The sequence below is a fragment of the Vespa velutina genome, chromosome 7 (genome assembly GCF_912470025.1).
Source record: "Vespa velutina chromosome 7, iVesVel2.1, whole genome shotgun sequence".
NCBI classification, from domain to species: Eukaryota; Metazoa; Arthropoda; class Insecta; order Hymenoptera; family Vespidae; genus Vespa; species Vespa velutina.
The window spans coordinates 6355079-6377265 of NC_062194.1; the positions used below are offsets into that span (position 1 = coordinate 6355079).

Genomic DNA, 22187 nt, shown 5'->3' on the forward strand with positions numbered 1-22187 from the left:
AAAGAAACATAAAAAAAGCTATACCTACTTGCTAAGTTTTTCATCGTGCGTTCACTATTGTACTATATATATTATTGCATAGCAAAAAGTGTTGCATATTGTATTATATATTCCATTCTATATATCAAAGATTATCTTTGATATAAAAGTTAATGCATCGATCATTGCACCCTTATATATTATTATTATTATTATTATTATTATTATTATTAATATTATTAATATTATTAATATTATTAATATTATTATATTGTTCACGCGTAAATATGTTAATGTTTGTAGAGTGTATGTATGAGAGGGAGAAAGAAAGAATGAGAGAGAGAGAGAGAGAAAGAGAGAAAAAGAGAGAGAGAGACAAAGAATGACAGTCGGAGAGAACAACACAAGTCTTCCTTTCAATGAATATTTCAAAGATCGAAGATTAAGATTTTTTTCTTTCTTCGATATTTCCCTTTCCAATTTTTATCACACGAATCGATAATTCTTCTCAACAATTTTCCCCTTCTTCAGCCTTCGAAAAATTCTAAAATCTTCGACAAAGAAATTTTCGAATCTCTTTTTTGCCTCGTCGTTCACGTTGTATTTCTAATATTTTTTCTTAAGTCTTAGTTTATGGAAAGAAAAGTCGGTGCCAATCATTTTCCCTGTACGAACATTCGAGAGTATATCGACGTTCTTTGCTTCCTTTATTTTATTTTTCTACTCTTTTTCTCTTTTCCTCTCCTCCCTCTCCCCCTGTCTCTGCCTCCCTCTCTCTCTCTCTCTCTCTCTCTCTTTCTGTTTTCGCGAGGAAGATTAAAATTTATGTGAGAATCACTCATTTACGTGTTTGTTTATGTGAGAAGTAAAAGTACGAAAGATAAATTAGATGAACGTAATGCGATCTTTTTAGATCCTTTCGTTAAATGTATTGATCGCATGTAACTTTTGTAAAACCGTCCTTCATCTTCGGTTCTTCATCTCCGTCCTCTAATCCCTTTTAGCTTTCTCAATTTTCCTCTCTAACATATCGTTCTTTTTTAGTCGGTCCCGCTAATGAAATAAATGAGAGGGCAAAGTGATGAATGGCGAGATAAAAGGAATTTAGTCGATATCAAAAGAAAAGAAAAAAAAAAAAAGAAAAAAAAAATAACGCAAGAGTAATCAAATAAACGTACGTGTAAAGTCGATAGATTGTATATTTGTGAGAGAATCTGATATATAGCGTTAGACGTTTAATATTTATAATTATAAATGTAAGTATAGAACTCTATTAGATTTTATCAATCGAGAGATCTTTTTCGCGAAGATAATATAATTATCGAGAAAGAAAGAAAGAAGGAGAAAGAACGAGAGCGCACGCGCGACAGAGAAAGAGAGAGAAAGAGAGGGATCACGGAAATGATCTTGTCGATCGAATTTATCCTTTAGACAAAACGTAATTGTTAAATTTTACGTTCGGCGATGTAAAATCTTTCGCGTTGATTATATTATCGAATCGTGAATGTGCAATCGCGTAGGCTATCGAACGAGTAATAAAAATGAAAGAGAGAGAGAGAGGGAGAGAGAGAGAGAGAGAGAGAGAAATCATTCGATCAGTGTTTATTTTATGATCAAGAGAAATCGCGCGGGCCGCAAACAAGCGGGAAATTTGAAACGACGAAGAAAAAAAATAATTAAAAATATTTCTATCTTTATAGTCGAGATTGAAAATTTTCAAGTATTCTCAAGCGTGATCGATAGTTATCGATCATAGACAAAGAGAACTCGAACCTCGCGTTGAATTTCGCGTCGTTCGTGATCATTTTCTATTTCCCCGTTATAATAATTTTCTATGATCGTTCTTCAACTATACTTCCCACGTGGTTTATTTGCCTACGCGTAAACGAGCGATTCGATTTAATACGATAATAAAAAGCAGCTGCGGTAGAAAAGCGAGATGATCGTAACGACTGCCGTATTTGAGTGATAGAAAACAAAGAGAGATGATAAAGAGATTAAAAGAAGAAGAAAAAAAAAAAGAAAAAAAGAAACAAAACACAAACACGTCTTTCATTATTATATTAGAGATTATGATAATGAGCGTATTACACGATCGTGCGTATTATATATTCGTCATATAAGAGAGGAGGACTCGTAAACGGTTAATAAATGTTTCGCGATGATGAATCTTAAACTTTGAGAATCTACAAATTTTTCTTTCTTTTTCTATTCGTTAATTTGTAGGAAAAAACTGAATCTTTTCTCGACATCCTGAAACTATTGTTATACTGCTATTATTATTATTATTAATATTATTATTATTATTATTATTATTATTATTATTATTATTGTTAATAATAATAATATTGTTTGTTTGTTTGTTCGTTGGTTTTTTTTTTTAATTATTATATTATTATTGTTGTTATTATTTGCCGTCGGGTTTTTAAGGTTTAAGGAGACTACGATAATGTAAGACAGGATATAAGTATTATGCGTTAATAGAAGAAGTATTATAATGGAGGTGTATTAGGCATATATAGAATATCATTTGTAAGTACACGAGCATGAGCTTGTTTTACTATGCGACGATGACAATGACAATTACGATTGATAATAATGACAAAAATAAAAACGAAGACGAGGACGATGATGAAAACGACGGCGACGACGATGATGAAAACGACGATGACGACGACGACGACGACGATGACGATGACGAGGACGATAACGACAACGACGACGATGATGATAATGATGATGATGATGATAATGATGATGATGATTATGATGATATCGCACTGTGAATGAAATATTTATATTTTTACTTAAGAAATGGCTCTAATAATGTTTCTAACGATCCGTCCCCGCAAGACGGGGATTTTCATAATCTTATTTTTCTAGAGTAAATATCGAAATAATTATTATTATGTTATGACGAAACGTGCTAATAAGATGCGATAAACAAAGTAAATAGGTCAAAGGAGAACACACAAATGAGAATAAAGAGTGTGCGTATTTGTTTATGTGTGTATGTGTGTGTATTTGGTTAAAAGAAAGAAAAAGAAAGAGGGAGAGAAAGATAGAGAAATATATAAAAAAAAGAAAAAATAAAAAAAAAAAAAATAAAAAAAAGAGAAAAAAGCGAACGTATTTCCCTTTTGGTATGATGCAGCTATGTGTAAAATTTTCTTCGAAAAAAATTTTACAAGTTGGTTCGATGTATCCCGCAAATACATATGTATATACATACGTATACGTTTTTACTGGTCTTACACGTTTATTCGACGGTAAGAAACAGACTTTAACGTGCTATATACGTTTTGCGATCGATCGATCGATCTATGAACGCGACGTTTAAATGTCACCCCTCTTATGTATGACATATAAAGTTTACCCTAAGAAATTTTCAATTTAACGCGCGTACACATTCCTTGTAATCATTGTTGCTTTTCACGAAGGAAATCGATTCTAATTTCTAATCTTTTTGCGTCATTTAATAATATTAGCTCGTTTATTCTTTTCTTCGTACTTTTCAACCGTGATTTATCGATTTGAAATAAAAAAAAAGAAAAAAAAAAAAAAAAAAAAAAAAAAAAAAAGAAAAAAAAAGAAAGGAAGGAAAGAATGAATATAAGCATAGAAATAAATTAAAGAAAAGAAAATGTCGTTCGAATTTGCAGACGCAATTCAAATGAGAATGTAAAATATGGCCAGACGCAGTGAGAATAAAACGATACGATAAGGCTATTGCTGGGATAGAACAGCTGTGCAAATTGCGAACGAGTTCTTCTATCACACACACACACACATGTATATATATATATATATATATATATATATGCATACATACGTATACGCATAGAAATATCATACATATGTACGTTTGAAACGTTACGTGCTTTTACGTGTATAAGATGGCTAAAATAAAAGCTATGCTGGCTACATAAATACACGCGCCTATAATATGCCGTTGCTTGGGTATATATAAAAATACATTACGTACATACATAATCGAAGAAATATACTGCGCGTATTCCTTCGTTAATTAATTACATGGCCTATTAGAATCGGATAAATAAAAAAAAAAAATAACATTGGCTGTTCTATTACTATACGAAGAATAAATTGTTGTTCGTGAGAATTTTTAATCGAAATGAAAAGAAAGTCTTCGTTTTGCGAGCTTTTTGCGATCGTCGGGGAATGTTCTTCAAACGTTCATACTATTTATCGTTTCGTGAGCGAAATCAAAGAAGAGAACGAGACGTCAAAAATAATCCATATTATTATTGGCCATCGAACGTTTACGAGTATGTTCCATTGATCGTTCGTTTTCGTGATCCACCAACGTACAGAACATAGCTATATTTAAATATCGAAATTTCTAATATTCGTTAATTTCCTTTAACAATGCGCTTCTCAATTTCTCTAAATTACGTTACCTGCGAATGTATGTTTCTATTCGAATCTGCTCCACTCACGTTTCGTCGTAAGGTGGAAAAATAAGACATAAAGGATGAAAACAGAAAAAAAAAGAAAAAAAAAAAAGAAAAAAAGAAAAACGGATGAAAAAGCAAAAAAAGGAAAAAAGAAAAGAAAAAAAAACAAAAAAGAAAAACAAGAAGATGAAGAAATTAATATCTATAGAGACGGATACTGTCGCGCAAGAGTAAAGTATATGTGATGTTAGACGTATGCAATCATGTTACGTGTAATGTTGTGTATCGTAAGATTAGTCGATATAAAAGGTGGTGGTGTGTAATGATGGAATGTAATACATATAATCGAGTTATCCCTAAATACAGCCATTTTATAATGGATGCTGATATACTAATTAATGCTGATAATCAAATTTTCCCTGAATTTTCCTATGCGATTATTTACAAAGAAATATTTCATCGACGAAACGCGTGACTTAGAATCTCTTTATTAACAATAAATTAATAATACCATCATCCGTACAACACTTTGAGAAAGTATTTCTATACTTCATACCGTTTACCATGCTTTCGTAAGTTTTCTTTTTCTTTTTTTTTTTTTTCGGACACACAGAATGACGATGCATTTATTTCTTTGTGATAAGCTTCTCATAAAGAGCAATATCACAATCAGAATCGATGAACTAAAATAATATTGCACGCACGCAAACACGCACGCATCGTTAAGAATTAATCTTGCGTTCACCAAGTCACTCATGCAACCGTATTTTTATTGACTTCATTTTTGACCGTTCGTTCTAAAAAAAAAAAAAAAAAAAAAAAAAAAAAAAAAAAAAAGTAATAAAAAAAAAAAAAAGAACTTTTTTCTTTCAGTTTCAGAACCCCTAACCATTGTTACTCGCAAAAACATCAAACGCAACTCGAGTAATAGATGTAGATCTAAAAATAAAAGCTTTTTGATATTTTACTTAAAATATAAATCATAACGAGTGAAAAGAGAATACAATATTTCGATTAAGCAATTTCTTAAAAGATTTCGTTTCACATGATATTTCATGTATCTTCTGTATTTTAAATAGTAGTATAAAATCTAATATGTAAATATTGACAGTGGGAGATGTACGATCTTTAAGTTATTCTTTTATAACTTTTAGTAGAGATATTTAATTTTTATCTTTAGTAAGAAAGTAATAGAAATTTATGTAAAAATATAGAATGAAAGCGACTTTTTTTTTTTTCTTTTTTTTTCTTTTTTTTTTTTTTTCTTTTTTTTTCTTTTTTTTTTATATTTAAATCTTTATAGATTTTTCCGATTACTAATATCCGATTATATTCCTGAAATAAGGCTTTATACAATTATGATTTTAATTCTTATTACAATTGTATATTAAATATATAATGAAAATTGTTAATAGGAAAAATTCAAATGCTATCAGACGTAATAACAAAAATTTTCCTAACACACTTTTATAACTAAGGTTTATCTTCTCGATATAGACCAAGATTATAAATAGACTATGAGTCACCATTCGCTTGTATGTATTATTGCGAAGCTTTTCTGTCTAATTTGAATTTACTCGCCATCGATGACTAATATTTTGTAATTTCATTCCGTAAGTTTCACTTCATATTTTTTTTTTTTTTTTTTTTTTTTTTTCTTTTTCTTCTTATGATTCACCGTCATAACACTATTATAATTCATCCCTAAGCAATGTGTATCTATTTTTACTGGGTGCAAGTTTCTTAAATGTAGATTCTGGTGGGGTTGTAGGCACTTTCACGTGTCCTGTAACTTGTGGTATTTCATTATTACTAGGAGTATCAGGTCCATGATGAAATTCTCGATGAAGTTTTCCAGAGTATAAGTCATGAATAAACGCCTTCAGTTTTCCCTCTATATTGATATCTTGGAAGCTAGGAAACAGGTACATGTGACGAAAACTATCGATCGCGATTAACGGCAAATCGGATGTACTTTTTCCCAAATGATGAAGAGGATGTGCGAACTTCAAACCATCAGCAGTTAAGAAATTAATGTTTTCTAAAAGTATAAAAAATGATTTGAATAGACTATAGTAACGTAGTAACGTAGTAACGTAATAAACATGATATTACTTACGTTTTTCATCTATCAAAGTTCTAGTTACAACATCTTTATATTTTTTGACGCTCTCAGTATCATCTGGAGCATGAAACAATATAAGGAAAGGTAAGCCTTCTTCTGTTAATTCTTCTGCATTCTCAAATGTAATTTCCCTCACAAGTGGTACACATTTTTCTTGAGCCCAAATATTTAATTCGTCAAAGTTTTTCAAACTGCCTTGATAAGTTTCATCTTCATCATTGGACAATGCTTTATCCGATCGGAAGACAACAATTGGTTGACCAGGTGGATGCATGGCTTTACTTGCATCTCTAATAATACATTTTTTATAAACAAATTTTATAACATTTCATTAACTCAAGACTATGATGAAATTTAAGTAAGTGAAATATAATAAAAATTATGCATGTAGACAAAAATTGTTGCAGTGGAGTTGAAAAAATTGTTGCAAGTTTTCATTTTAAATTGGTTATTACTTAAACCTACTTTTATAGATAAATCTATATATGCTCATGTAATAGATAGCAAGCATTATACAATTCTAATACTGAGATCTAACTACTTATTATTATCTTTACTTACACCAAGTGAAAATGCTGTCCTATTTCACAGTTTTCATTGGAGCAAGTGCTTGTTAAATAAAATCAATATTGTTACGATGTCAATTAGGATATAATATTATATTTATAATATTGTTGTAGTTCATGACTAATATAATTTTTTGAAAATATATCTTATCTATCAGATATTATAAAATGTAACTACACCTTATACATATTATACGCCATATAAATAATTTAATTAGCATTAATGTCTTACCCGAAGCCAACATGAAACTGACAGTCATCCTTTAGATTTGTTGCTACCCTTCTAAACATTTGATATTCTGGAATATCTTTCCTGTCAAAATATCCAATAATCATTCTCTTTTTATCGTCAAGATTATTTAATTCTTTCAAGTCATAGAATTCTTTAATGGGATCTTGTAATTGTTTTCTGATGAACTGCTCGAAAGCCTCAACAGAACGCTGTCCTCTATACTCCCTTTTAGTTGGTTGTCCATTTCTAATTACTTTTAATGTTGGATATTTGGAAATATGAAACCTTGAAGCTACAGATCCTAAAAATTATAATAAGTCAAGAATAATAATAAATACTTTTAATATAAATTCAATATATATATATATTTTGATTACTATTAAAGAAAACTAACCTTCTTTATCGCAGTCTACTTTACCCATAACTACAGTTCCAACTTCTGGAAAAGCAGTATGTACTTTATGTGCTGCTTCTTCGAATATGGGTGCCAATAAATTACTAAAACGACACCATTCTGCATAAAAGTTTATAAATACAAGTTCATTGGATGCTAAAAAAAAAAAAAAAGAGAGAAAATAAATTATACCATTGATATAATAAAGTTATAATTCTTTCATAATACTTTTCTAATGTAACTCACCTAATGTATGATCAATGTTTTTTTGTGTGAGTGAAATAGCACCTTCACTTCCTAAACTTTTGGGTAAAAATGCCTGAAAAATAAATTGATTCAAAGAATATGATAAAATTTTGGTTAAAAACAACAATTAACAAATAATCTGATTATCAATGATCCTTCAAATTTGTATTTTATATGAAATAAAATAAAAACTGACAATATTTACATAGCATTTTACGAGATATATCGTACTACGTGGATGGAAAACTGTTTCAACAACGTCAGCTTGTCACAAATTTTGAGGTTATTTTTTTAGATATATTTATAGGTTGGAATAATAATAAAAATTTTATATGAAAGTTTGAACGATTTAGATTTATTTATTAATAAAAAGCGTGGAAATTTAACGAAATCTAAATTATCCAAAATACACAACGGAACATAAATACGTGTCACGAAGTACCGCTTAGAAGTTCAAAAGGATAAATTCAGAATTTTTGAAAATGGAAATAGTAATTGTGAAGTTACGTTGTAGAACTTACCAACAGATAAGTAAATATAAGCACTTTAAAATAAAAAATATCACAGAAGACCAACATCTTGTGATCTTAGAAAGGTAATTAATCAAACAACAACTTTTTGAACCACCATCAGTGGATCTGCTACCTATGCGTCAACTGTCACGAACTTACAGTATATCGAACTCGAATAATGTATTTTCGAGACATCGATATTCTATTACTATCTGAAATAAATGTATCTATATTTTTCTAAAGAAGAAAATAAACAATTATATAAGTTATCCTTTTCTTGCTTACGTGTATCTTAATTTTGTTTGTTTCGGTTTAAAAGTTACGACATTTTCACTTGAAAATAGTGACATATTTCGTACACCCATTCATTATAAAATACATTCGTAGACGGGCACGTTGCTTACCATGATTGGCTATTCATTGACCAATAAACGAACAGCTTTATTAATCACATAATACAAACTGTTTATAATTATATGATTATGTTGGTAATAAAACATAATAATTTTTTTTACCGACTGAGAAAATACAAAAGAGTAACGTAATTCAATGGAATTTATGTCAATAAAGCATTTATAAAAATTAGAGAAGCATTATAATATATTGTTATATATAGTCTATGCTATGAGCCGATTGCATTCGAACAGTTTCTTAAACTAAAAAAATATTTTATTAATATTTCATTTTCTTCATTATATTATATAAATACTTTTGAGCACATACGTAAAACTGGTTGCTATTCAACAGGCACTTTTCAGAAATTTCAAATGATCAATGCAAACATATATTGTAATAATAATTTTATATATCGAAACATTTCCGTTGAAGAAATATTATTTTATTAATGTTTAGTCTTCTTGGAAGTTTCATTTAATGGTTCATTTAATTTTTGTAATATTTTTATTTTTGTACGAAGAATTAGTTTTGATGATTCTTTATGATCATTTTAAAGACTGAAAAATTCTTTGAATTATCACTATTTTGATCTTTTGCTTCTTTTTTTTTTTAGCTACTTAACAATAATTTATGTCATTTACGCGTATAAAAAGAAGAGGTCTCGATAAACAAAACATATTTAACTCTTTGCGGTCATATGTCTGCTCTCAGCCACCACTAGCAAAGAACCATACTAATCTTAACTTTGTATTCATCCATGTATCAATTTATACTTTCTCTAAACGAAACTGAATGTCTAAAGAATCTATTTACGAACCAATACGGTGGTCATTTCAATTATTAACAAAAAAACTCAATTTAAACAAATCTTACTCGCCATACAAAACACCGTGGCGAGTTCAAACGAAATGAAACCGTATATCTTTCTCTCTTTTTTACTCGTTGTCTTGATTACTGTCTTAGCAGTATCTATTGAAGATTCGTGTTTTAAACAGATAACTTTGTCTTTTAAATAATTATTAAAATAATTTAATTATTTTTTTTCTTTATTTTCAAACGAGTATAAAGATTTGTTAGACGAGAACATCACAGTGATCAGTGATATACACAATAGCACAAATAAACTTTTACTTTGTTAAAGGTCTAGAAAAATTGGAGGATGGATAAAAGACACTGCTTGTTACGCTTGTTATATATTTTTTAAGAAAACAATTCGGTGATTACTTTTATCGTGATACTTGTTATTCTTATAGAGATCGTAAGTAATGTTTCTTAATTTTGTCGATTAAAATTTAAACATTTCAAATGATCTTGTTCAAAATAAAACTTTGCTTTAATTCCTATTAATTTTCGTTTGTTTCACGGGAATTGTGTAATTCGATTTATCTGAAAAAATATTTGTTTTTTAAATTATAATAAATATACTTTAATATATAATTTTATTGTTGTCAATAAATATGCTTTTAAATTTATATTTCAATAATAATATGTCACAATAATAATATGTCGCAATAATAATATGTTATTTCATCATTTCGAATCTTACAATCGATGTATTTATATCGTGTTTAAAATGCGATAGACATTTTTTAATTTGGCTTTCAACAAGGTTTATCTTAAATTCTGATCTTATTACTCTGCTCGTTTAATCGTTGTCTCATCTCGTTTATTTTTTAGCTGTTGTTTTTTTTCTAAAATGTTATGTATATATGATATTATCCAAGTCTTTCTTATCTAATATTTGTTTTTTTTTTATCTATAAAATTTGAATGAACCTCGTTGGGTGAAACGATACTGTTTACACATCGCACACATACGCAATCACGCACGTAAGCACGTACGCACGCACACACACATACACATACACAACATATGTTGCACAACACACACATATATATACAATTAAACTTGAAATGGTTATGTTAGTTTTCTTTACGAAATCGATCCTTCTCATTTTTCAAAAATGATGAAGCTCTACGTATTTTTTACGATTTTCTTCGTAGCTATGATCATATTAACAACAGCTGAGATCGAAGGTTAGTAAATAAAAAAATATAGTATATAAATATATATATATATACACTTATATATGTATATATTTGTAGAGAATACAATATAAATATTTGTAGAGAAATATGTAGAGAATGCATATACCTGCACAATTCAAGATTGTCACACAAATTGTTGGCTGAACGGTGCTAGAAGTGGGTTTTGCGAAGGATCCGAATGTATTTGCTATAATCGTAAGTTATTTTGTTATATTTTTAAAAAAGATAAATACATATATCTGAAATTTAATATAATTTCTTATATTGCAGTGAAATAAGAATAACATTCATTCTCATTATAATTGAACTTCATCGTTGTCGAAGAAACTTCTAGAAAAATAATAATAATAATTTCCTGTTTATATAATCGTGTTATATTCTTCACGTTCGATTGATTTTTCTTAAAATGTAATAAACTTGAAAATTTGATTAATTTCCGTAATTAAAACTATCTAATCAAAAATCATTCGATTATCGCTGAACAAGATTATTGATAATACCTAAACTGATTTCACTTTAGAAAAATAAAGTTATATAATATCAAAATGTCCTTATCGTTTCTCGATTTTATATGTCTCCTTATTTTCTCGAATAGTATCGATTAATATAATAAGATTGTTATTTTCAATATGAAATTAATTTATTTATCGATTTCTTTATCTTTCGCCTCTATCGTGTAATTTTAATATACTGCCAGTTCTCTATACGTATCAAACGCATCAAGAACAGGAAGTAACTGGCGTGGAAGGGCATGCTGATAGACTTTGAAGATCTTGAGTTTGCACGATACCTGTTATCGGCCGGAAATAGTGCTTGAAATACCTACTGTGTTAGTAAGGGTAAAGAGGAAGGATATTGCAACAGAGATAACAAATACATTTATAGTCTATGTGAGTATGGACTATTTATCTTTAGATGTTCAGTAAATAATATCATTCAAATAACTGTTTCTTTAGACAATTGGAACAAGAAATATTTCGAGAGTATTTGAAATATTTCGAATTTGTTTGAACAAACGATACATTGTATAAATAAAGGAATATATATATATATATATATATATATATATATATATATATATCAATTTAGTTATTTCTTTTTTTTTTTGTTATTGTTAACTATAAGACAAAATTTTCCGACAAGTCCATATAGTATTAATTAATAAACGATTAAATTAATTTTTGTTATTCGAATATTATCTATTTTAGCAGATATTCATCCACGCATTTGTCTTATCAAAAATTATTTTATTATCTCGGTATGACAAAGATATGCTGGAAAAAATATTTCGTATATAGATATATATAGTTTACTTATTAATGTGTGTTTGTCTTCAATAATACATACATAAAAGATAGTTACACATATGTACTTGTATATATAATGTGTACATTTGCGATATCAAGAGATGAGTGTTGGCCTTGATTCATTTTGATCCCGATGCTATAGTACAACGCCCGATAAGCAATTAATCGGTTCTGGAGTTATTAAGATTAATTAAACAGACCGATCATATTTACCAACCAATTTATACGCGATCAAAATAGTTCCACTACATTTATTTTGTTCCACTATATCGATTTATAAACCGAGTTCTTTGACTCAATAAATGAAATTTTATAAACTCGATCAGAAATTTAAAAATGAAATACATATATTACGATATAAAGATTTGTGTGTATGTTTCGAAAGTTAAAAAAACTTTGTTAAATAAAAATTTTTAAATATTTATTACGACAAGAAAGGAATCACAAGAAGATAAAACTATATTTTGCATATAAAGTCGATGACTAAACAAAAATGATCTCAAGAGATTTCGATCTCAAGATTGCACGGAATTCCCCAAAGATTTCCCCGTCTAAATCCAACGTATTTTTCTTGGAAATAAAGAAAACAGAAAGAAAGAGGAAAAGAAAGAGAAAGAGAGAGAGAGAGAGAGAGAGAGAGAGAGAGAGAGAGAGAGAGAGAGAGAGAGAAAGAAAGATAAAAGTAAGCATTAAAACAGATATGCTTTAAAATACTTTTTATGTCAATGTTATCTTGGAATATCAGCTTTTAGATGAAATCATCCGAATGATGAACCATAATATGCATTTTCTCTCGAGACACATGCAAAGTTTTTAAAATGTGTTTGTAGGATATATAACGCAGTGGTTCGCGGTGTTAAAGACAGTTCTTCTTCATAGGTTTAACTGTTAAATTGCTCTTAAAGTACTCCGAATTGAGATGATCAAAATGATCAAGATCTATACGGTACTCTTCGCTTTCATCGTTCTGCTTGTTAGTACGGCAATAGCGGCACCAATCGAAGGTTTCTTTGAAAATTTCTTTTATAATTTTTAATATCATTCATTCTCGTAAATAATTTATGTGTGTATAATTCTCGTAAATAACAATGTTTCATTTTGGATTAAGGAGATATTAAAGAAGAAAAAAATTCCGTTTATAATTTTATGGATCAAAAATTATCAAAAGAATTAATGATTGCTCGTACGAGATATAGAAGAGCAACTTGCCAAATTCCCATTATCGGTGACTGGGTTAGCGACAGTGCTTGCGCTGCAGGCTGTATCGCAAGAGGAAGAGCCGGTGGCCATTGCAGAAATGAAATCTGTCATTGTCGAGAGTGAGTAATCGTTTGTGCAATGCCCTTTATCAAAGATATATGATATTGTATACAGTCGATTGTTGTTGATATTAACGTTGAATGTCAACAACAATGATCAACAACAATGATCAATAAATATGATCAACAACAATGATCAACAAATATGAACGAATATTATATGAACCAAATATTATACGAATGTACGAATTCATGAATTTTATCATCTCTTTTCTATTTATTGTTAGACGTTTCTATTTTTCAGAGAGAAAATGTTGGATCTTCTACGAAAACGATTCAATTTCTAGAGAATAAGTGAGTGGTGATCGAAAAGATGGAAAATAAATATTACAAGTTAGTAATAATATCATTTCTTTTTAAATACACCGATTGTTAGATAATTAAGACAATTGTACCTTATTTATTCGTTATTAGAAAATATAACTATTATTTATTATTACAATTATTTTTAATCAAAGTTTTCTCATCTCCTTCTAATCTTCCTTCTAAATTATAAAGTACGAATTTATTTTGTGAAAATAGATATACGTGGGTATATCAGAAGTGAACCAAAATATTTTCTTCGTAGAATAGAAAAAAGCATATAAATGTTCTTTTTTTTTAAAGTTATCGATATCACAAAAAAAAATTTACAATTTGAAAAAGAATCGATGAAAGATAAATTTTGAATTAAACATATTATTAAAATATCATCTTTGCAAAACTTAAACGATTTTGTTGGAATGAAAGTGAATAATGAAATCAAAAATTGTTCGATGATATGAAATTGATTTTTAATATAAATGAAAAAAAAAATTCAAATAAGATTGTTACGATAAATCTAATATCTCTTTCTTTTTTTTTTCGAGCATTTAATACATTTTCAATTGAAATTTTGATAATACACCAAATTACTATATAAGCGACGTAATAGTAACAATCTAATTTCGAAGATTGAAGTTAAACAATCAATTAAAAAATGAAATTCTATTTTCTTATCGCTCTTCTCTTTATCGTTATATTAACCGTTACGGCAGCATCAAGTATGTTTAATTAAAAAAAAATCAATTGTTTGTATTAACGATGAACGATATTATCTTCTTATCTCTATATCATCTCTTCGACTCTGCTTCTAATGCTGTTGAAGGACGCGCTGATAGATATGCAAGGACTACTCACATAATCATCGGAGATGGAAACTGGCTTTGTACCGTATCTTGCAAGGATAATATATATTAACAATCAATAAGTAACGCAATGAACTATAAAAATAAAAAGTAAAGGGATTAAATTATGTCTTTTTAAAATTTTGTTTTCCTTGTTTTTTCTTTCCTTTTCAAATGGATTAACAATTAATCTAATTAATTGATTGAACGAAGATGGAAAATGCTTGAATATCGGAGACAATTTTTATCAAAGAAAAAAAAAAAAAAAAAAAGAAAAACAAACTATCAATCGAGAACAATTTACATACTACTCGCTTATATGTACTATACATATATATATATATATACATGACTGTGAGAGTATACAATAGAAAAATTAATTTAAACTAAACAATTTTTTAATCTTTTCTATACATTTTATCTACATTCATTTTATCTATCGCTTGTCTACAACTATGACTTTTTTGCCACTTTGAATTTATATGAAAAATGCAAATATCATTGTATTATACATAATTAATAATAATTTTTTCTAGATTCAAAATTATTCGATATCAAGATGAATTCATTCATATGCTTGATCATGACCTTTCATATAATGTCAAAATATATGTAGCATTTCATTTCAAAAATTGAAGATCATCTTCGTTTCTCGAAAATATAAACCAATTTGTTTTAATTCATAAATAATGCAAATATTATATTTAAATTATAACCTTTGTATTAAAAAGATTTGAAGAACATGTTACTAAAAAGAATGGTTTTAATTGCATTACTTTGTATTATGTAATACTGTAATGAAAATTTTAAAGTCGACTTTTTCGAAATATTCCATTAATAGCCGCAATGTATTATTAAAGTTCATTTAAATGATAGTAGTTATGTAATCATCTTGTTTATTTTACCTCCAAAATAATATATCAATTCTATTTTATGTTTCAATTATTAGTCGATAATGATAAATAAAAATTTGAAGGTTTCTGGTGTTTTTACGATATTACTTGTGTCTTAAAATAATTAAAATAATTTTTATTAATTAATTTTTAATATTGCTTGTGTCTTAAAATCTTAAAATAATTTTCCATTCCTTCGTATTGTTATTATCATAAATCATATTCAAGGAAAACAAACTTTTTCGCATGATATCATTAAATCAATATCTATTTGAGAGATTTGCATAATTAATTGCCTGATCAATACATACGCTGGCCTTGTCAAATAATATGTAATCGCAGATATATTATATTATATTCTCAATGTGTTATTAATAATTATATATTATTAATAAAAATTATTTGAATTTGTTTAACAAATAAATTCAATTATTGACAAGAGTATCTAAACAAGATCTTATAATTAATGGTCAAATATTTATTAAATTGCATCTAATTGATCGATATAGACGCGTATCATTTATATGATCAAAACTTATTTTCTTACATTCCTTTTTCTCTTCGTTGTCGTATCGGTAAAAGAAAAATAAAATATAATAAATGAACTATACTTAAATACTCGATAATCGATTTTTTTTTAAACTTATTATCTCTAGTTGATTTGATTTTGTAATTAAATAATTATTTATTCGATTTAATTACACAGTAAAAATTACCACATAAGATAATCTAAACGATCATCCAAAATACATTTGTCGCATCATATGTCTCGTGTCCAAATCTTAACAAATTCTTATAGTTCACCACATCGCTGTAGTTATTTCTAACTATCCAATAAACTTTAATTTTTCAAACTTATAAATGATAGAATTCAACTATTTCTAATTCTAGAAAATAATAAATAGAATATAATAAATTTATCATTGATTTTATCAGATTATCGAATTCGAATAATTAATATTTCGTTTACATTTTTAACACACGATTAAGATTTAAATACGAATAAGTTTAGATAATAATAGTTCAAAAAAAGGTTTTATTTATATTAAAATAAATAACAAGTTACATTTACAATACTTTTGCAATATTTTGTGAAAGTGAGTTTTTCCTTTATTGTTAACAGAAGATGAACATTATGATCCTAAAAGAACATCAAATAGAATTTTCTATATATAAAAGTAAATATTACAAAATTACTCTTCTATTTCTTTCTTTATAAATTAGTGATTGTAAACTTGATCTTATAGAAGTCTTCACAGTTGTACTTCGTTTCAATCAAATGAATTAGATTATTGGTAGGACTATTTGAATCAGATATAGGAACCAATAAACAGAAACTAATTAATCTTCGCAAGATTTATCGATATGGATTCGTATCAATAGCATGAGTATATAAAGACGAGCAAAAAATCGAAACAACATGATTTGACTCCAGTCGACTTATAAAAATTTATCAAAATGAGAAAAATTTATTTCCTTACATTCCTTGCTCTTCTCGTCTTTGTTGCCGTATCGGCACAAGAAGAAGGTTAGTATATGGTATCAATCGTTATTTTTTAAATATTGTTATTTATGTATCGCCTTTCACGATTGGTCGATTTCAATTTTTGATATTTTACATTAAATAGTATTATATTTTTCGAATTATATTAACTATTGACATGTTTTTTTTTACATTTTTATTGGAAAAATACCCAGCAATATATTCAAAATAAAAAATTGTAATATTACGTTATACTTTCAGAAGCTGTTCCAAATGAACAACTCAAAGAAAAATTACAAGAAGAAGAAGAATTTGCTTCTTGCAGAATAGGTGGAGATCTAGCGTGCAGTCTGAGCTGTATTGGACAAGGCCATGGAAGAGGAGGATATTGTAACAGTCGTGGCACATGTATATGTAACTGAAATGTTACCTGATACAATTAATATTTATGATTAATTAATAACTGTTCGTGGTCCATAAATTCTCAACCCCAATGTTCTAACTTATAACAACAAATGTGACAATTACAAATTTTTCAAATTTTACATTTTATCCTTTTATTTTTCATTATTTATCTTATATCAACAATAAATCGTTAATCAAGTTAGTTCGATCAATTTGAAATAAACTAATAACTACTTGCATCTCAAGAAAATTTACTTTCTCGCATTCATTGTTCTTAATTTACTTATCGATAAAAGAAGAAGATTATTACTCAGAAATTTCACTATTATTATATATTTATAATTTTTTTTTTATGTACGACTGACCAATTTTACATTATCATTTGACATTTTCTATTAATTGGCATTATATTTTTCGAATTATGTTAACTATTGACTTTTTTTTATATTTTCTCTAATAATATCGGACAATATATTGAAAAGAAAAAATCGCAACTGTAATATAATATCGTACTTCTAGAAACTGTTTTAGATTTACAACTTGAAAATTCCGAAAAATTTGTTTCGACTTGCATTGTAAATAGAGAAGGATTATGAAGTCTATCCGATGAAAGACAATAGAAGCGGACATTACTAGAACAACTGATATTAGCTGACATTGATTTTTGTTACTGATAATTATCATGAATTAATTATGATTTTTATTTAAATACTCAATAATCGATATTTTTTTTAAGTCTATTTCCTCCAGTTGATTTGATTTTGTGGTTAATTAATTATTCGATTTGATTAAATAATAAATAGAAACACACAAGCTAATGTAAATGATTAATCAAAGATACATATATGGTAACATTTTGAAAAATACATGTTATCAACCTGAAAAGCGAAAAATAAAAATAACTGAATAATTTATCAGAGTTTTGATTATCTGTTGCATTATTAATGATACAATATCATCGAAAGATATGACAGCGACTTAAGTCATTGTATCATTAGTCTGATCTTACTATGAATCCAATTCAATAGATAAATGGAATACGTGCATTTATATTTATGTAACTGATTAATAATGTTTTCCGACCATTGAATAAATACTGTTTTTCAATTTATTCGCCGATATTTATCTAAGCAGAATACTTAGATTTAACAGAATTTCTTCATTTTTATTCGTAAAATACAATTAGAAATTAAATATGAATAAGTTTAGATAATAATAAGTTCAAAGAGTTTTTATTTATATTAGAATATGTAACACGTTACATTTCGCAATATTTTGTGAAAGTGAGTTCTTTCCTTTTAGTATTTGCGACTTTATTGTTAACAGAAGATGAACATTATGATCCTAAAAGAACATCAAATAGAACTTTCCATATATAAAAGTAAATTTTACAAAATTATTCTTTTATTCTTTTAATAAATTAGTGATTATAAACTTGATCTTATAGAAATCTTAACAGTTGTACTTTGTTTCAATCAAATGAATTATTGTTAGGACTATCTGAATCAGATATAGGAACCAAAGAATAAGTACCAATTAATCTTTGGATGATTTATCGAGATGGATTCGTATCAATAGCATGAGTATATAAGAGCGAGCAAAACGTCGAAACGACATGATTTGACGCTAGTCGACTTATAAAAATTTATCAAAATGAGAAAAATTTATTTCCTCACATTCCTTGCTCTTCTCGTCTTCGTTGCCGTATCGGCACAAGAAGAAGGTTAGTATAGAGTATTAATTGTTATTTTTTAAATATTGTTATTTATGTATCGTCTTTCACAATTGGTCGATTTCAATTTTTGATATTTTACATTAAATAGTATTATATTTTTCGAATTATATTAACTATTGACATGTTTTTTTTTTTACATTTTTATTGGAAAAGTAGTCAGGAATATATTCTAACAAAAATTTGTAATTGTAATATTACTTTATACTTTCAGAAGCTGTTCCAAATGAACAACTCAAAGAAAAATTGCAAGGAGAAGAAGAATATGCTTCTTGCAGAATAGGTGGAGATCTAGCGTGCAGTCTGAGTTGTATTGGACAAGGCCATGGAAGAGGTGGATATTGTAACAAAGAAGGCACATGTATATGCAACTGAAATGTTATCTATTACAATTAATACTTATGATTAATTAATAACTGTTTATAGTCCATAAATTTTCAATACCAATGTTCTAATTTGTTACAACAAATGTGACAATTACAAATTTCTCAAATTTTGCATTTTATCCTTTTATTTTTCATTATTTATCCTACCCCAATAATAAATCGATAATCATGTTAGTTCGATCAATTTGAAATAAACTAATAACTATTTGTATCTCGAGAAAATTTACTTCTTCGCATTCATTGTTCTTAATTTACTTATCGACAAAAGAAGAAATTTATTACTTAGAAATTTCACTATTATTATATATTTATTATTTTTTGTTTTGTACGACTGACCTATTTTACATTATCATTTGACATTTTTTATTAATTGGTATTATATTTTTCGAATTATGTTAATTATTGACTTTTTTTATATTTTCTCTAATAATATCGGACAATATATTGAAAAGAAAAAATCGCAACTGTAATATAATATCGTACTTCTAGAAACTGTTTTAGATTTACAACTTGAAAATTCCGAAAAATTTGTTTCGACTTGCATTGTAAATAGAGAAGGATTATGAAGTCTATCCGATGAAAGGCAATAGAAGCGGACATTACTAGAACAACTGATATTAGCTGACCTTGATTTTTGTTACTGATAACTATCATGAATTAATTATGATTTTTATTTAAATACTCAATAATCGATATTTTTTTTAAGTCTATTTCCTCCAGTTGATTTGATTTTGTGGTTAATTAATTATTCCATTTGATTAAATAATAAATAGAAACACACAAGCTAATGTAAATGATTAATCGAAGATACATAAATGGTAACATTTTGAAAAATACATGTTATCAACCTGAAAAGCGAAAAATAAAAATAACTGAATAATTTATCAGAGTTTTGATTATCTGTTGCATTATTGATGATACAATATCATCGAAAGATATGACAGCGACTTAAGTCATTGTATCATTAGTCTGATCTTACTACGAATTCAATTCAATAGATAAATTGTAAAGAAATGGAATACGTGCATTTATATTTATGTAACTTATTAATAATGTTTTCCGACCATTGAATAAATACTATTTTTCAATTTTTTCGCCGATATTTATCTAAGCAGAATACTTAGATTTAACAGAATTTCTTCATTTTTATACGTAAAATACAATTAGAAATTAAATATGAATAAGTTTAGATAATAATAAGTTCAAAGAGTTTTTATTTATATTAGAATATGTAACACGTTATATTTCGCAATATTTTGTGAAAGTGAGTTCTTTTCTTTCAGTATTTGCGACTTTATTGTTAACAGAAGATGAACATTATGATACTAAAAGAACACCAAATAGAACTTTCCATATATAAAAGTAAATTTTACAAAATTAATTTTTTATTCTTTCAATATATTAGTGATTGTAAACTTGATCTCATAGAAGTTTTAACAGTTGTGCTTTGTTACAATCAAATGAATTAGAGTATTGGTGGGATTATCTGAATCAGATATAGGAACCAATGAATAAGTACTAATTAATTTTCGTATGATTTATTGATATGGATTCGTGTCAACAGCATGAGTATATAAGAGCGAGCAAAACGTCGAAACGACATGATTTGACGCTAGTCGATTTATAAAAATTTATCAAAATGAGAAAAATTTATTTCCTCACATTCCTTGCTCTTCTCGTCTTCGTTGCCGTATCGGCACAAGAAGAAGGTTAGTATAGAGTATTAATTGTTATTTTTTAAATATTGTTATTTATGTATCGTCTTTCACAATTGGTCGATTTCAATTTTTAATATTTTACATTAAATAGTATTATATTTTTCGAATTATATTAATTATTGACATGTTTTTTTTTTTTACATTTTTATTGGAAAAGTAGCCAGGAATATATTCTAACAAAAATTTGTAATTGTAATATTACGTTATACTTTCAGAAGCTATTCCAAATGACCAACTCGGAAATGAAGAACTATTTTGGTCTTGTCAACATGGCGGAAATAAAATGTGCAGTACGAGCTGTGCTATACAAGGCAAATGGAAAGGTGGACATTGTAACAAAAAGGGCACATGTATATGTAACTGAAATGTTATCTGACACAATTAATACTTATAATTAATTAATAACTGTTCATGGACCATAAATTTTCAATACCAATGTTCTAATTTGTAACAACAAATGTGACAATTATAAATTTCTCAAAATTTACATTTTATCTTTTTATTTTTCATTATTTATTCTATACCAATAATAAATCGATAATCAAGTTACTTCGATCAGTTTGAAATAAACTAATAACAACTTGTATCTCGAGAAAATTTACTTCTTCGCATTCATTGTTCTTAATTTACTTATCGACAAAAGAAGAAATTTATTACTTAGAAATTTCACTATTATTATATATTTATTATATCTTTTTTATGTACAACTGACCAATTTTACATTATCATTTGATATTTTCTATTAATTGGTATTATATTTTTCGAATTATGTTAACTATTGACTTTCTTTTACATTTCTATTGATAATATATAACGATATATTGAAAAGTTGTTATTGTAATATAATGCCGTACTTTCTGAAATGCTCTAGAAGTATAATTTG

The 22187-nt window shown here is 27.3% G+C and overlaps 2 protein-coding genes and 1 long non-coding RNA gene across 5 annotated transcripts; 2 read left to right on the plus strand and 1 right to left on the minus strand.

Annotated features, from left to right (window-relative positions):
• Positions 1 to 4869: 4869 nt before the first annotated feature.
• Positions 4870 to 8837, minus strand: LOC124950408 (endoplasmic reticulum resident protein 44). Of its 2 annotated transcripts, XM_047497049.1 has the most exons (8): positions 8758 to 8837; positions 8482 to 8684; positions 7961 to 8033; positions 7715 to 7870; positions 7321 to 7621; positions 7084 to 7131; positions 6517 to 6812; positions 4870 to 6438 (listed from the first exon to the last, which is right to left on the minus strand). In XM_047497049.1, exons 2-8 carry the CDS (start codon positions 8536 to 8538, stop codon positions 6089 to 6091), a joined length of 1281 nt encoding a protein of 426 aa, XP_047353005.1. In that variant the 5' UTR covers positions 8539 to 8684; positions 8758 to 8837; the 3' UTR covers positions 4870 to 6088. The 2 variants fall into 2 exon arrangements, with proteins under 2 accessions (XP_047353005.1, XP_047353006.1); XM_047497050.1 differs by lacking the exon at positions 7084 to 7131 and having other exon boundaries at positions 8758 to 8832.
• Positions 8838 to 10573: 1736 nt separating this feature from the next.
• On the plus strand, positions 10574 to 12094 carry LOC124950545. The gene is made up of 3 exons (XR_007101398.1): positions 10574 to 10904; positions 10998 to 11111; positions 11187 to 12094. It is a non-coding gene; the product is annotated as an uncharacterized LOC124950545 (long non-coding RNA).
• Positions 12095 to 13025: 931 nt separating this feature from the next.
• On the plus strand, positions 13026 to 14938 carry LOC124950544 (defensin-1-like). Of its 2 annotated transcripts, XM_047497384.1 has the most exons (4): positions 13026 to 13227; positions 13332 to 13542; positions 13787 to 13875; positions 14669 to 14938. In XM_047497384.1, exons 1-3 carry the CDS (start codon positions 13143 to 13145, stop codon positions 13827 to 13829), a joined length of 339 nt encoding a protein of 112 aa, XP_047353340.1. In that variant the 5' UTR covers positions 13026 to 13142; the 3' UTR covers positions 13830 to 13875; positions 14669 to 14938. The 2 variants fall into 2 exon arrangements, with proteins under 2 accessions (XP_047353340.1, XP_047353339.1); XM_047497383.1 differs by lacking the exon at positions 14669 to 14938 and having other exon boundaries at positions 13787 to 13984.
• Positions 14939 to 22187: the final 7249 nt, after the last annotated feature.

What these genes read in the sequence shown, in the direction of transcription:
- LOC124950408 (XM_047497049.1), bottom strand. Translation starts at nt 8,538, where the DNA reads ATGTTGGTCTTCTGTGATATTTTTTATTTTAAAGTGCTTATATTTACT. An exon ending in AAACATTGATCATACATTAG is followed by an intron (nt 7,871 to 7,960) that starts GTGAGTTACATT and finishes TTTTTTTTTTAG; the next exon opens with CATCCAATGAACTTGTATTT. An exon ending in GGACAGCATTTTCACTTGGT is followed by an intron (nt 6,813 to 7,083) that starts GTAAGTAAAGAT and finishes ATGTATTATTAG; the next exon opens with AGATGCAAGTAAAGCCATGC.
- LOC124950544 (XM_047497384.1), top strand. Translation starts at nt 13,143, where the DNA reads ATGATCAAAATGATCAAGATCTATACGGTACTCTTCGCTTTCATCGTT. An exon ending in AATAGCGGCACCAATCGAAG is followed by an intron (nt 13,228 to 13,331) that starts GTTTCTTTGAAA and finishes TTTTGGATTAAG; the next exon opens with GAGATATTAAAGAAGAAAAA. An exon ending in GAAATCTGTCATTGTCGAGA is followed by an intron (nt 13,543 to 13,786) that starts GTGAGTAATCGT and finishes TCTATTTTTCAG; the next exon opens with AGAGAAAATGTTGGATCTTC.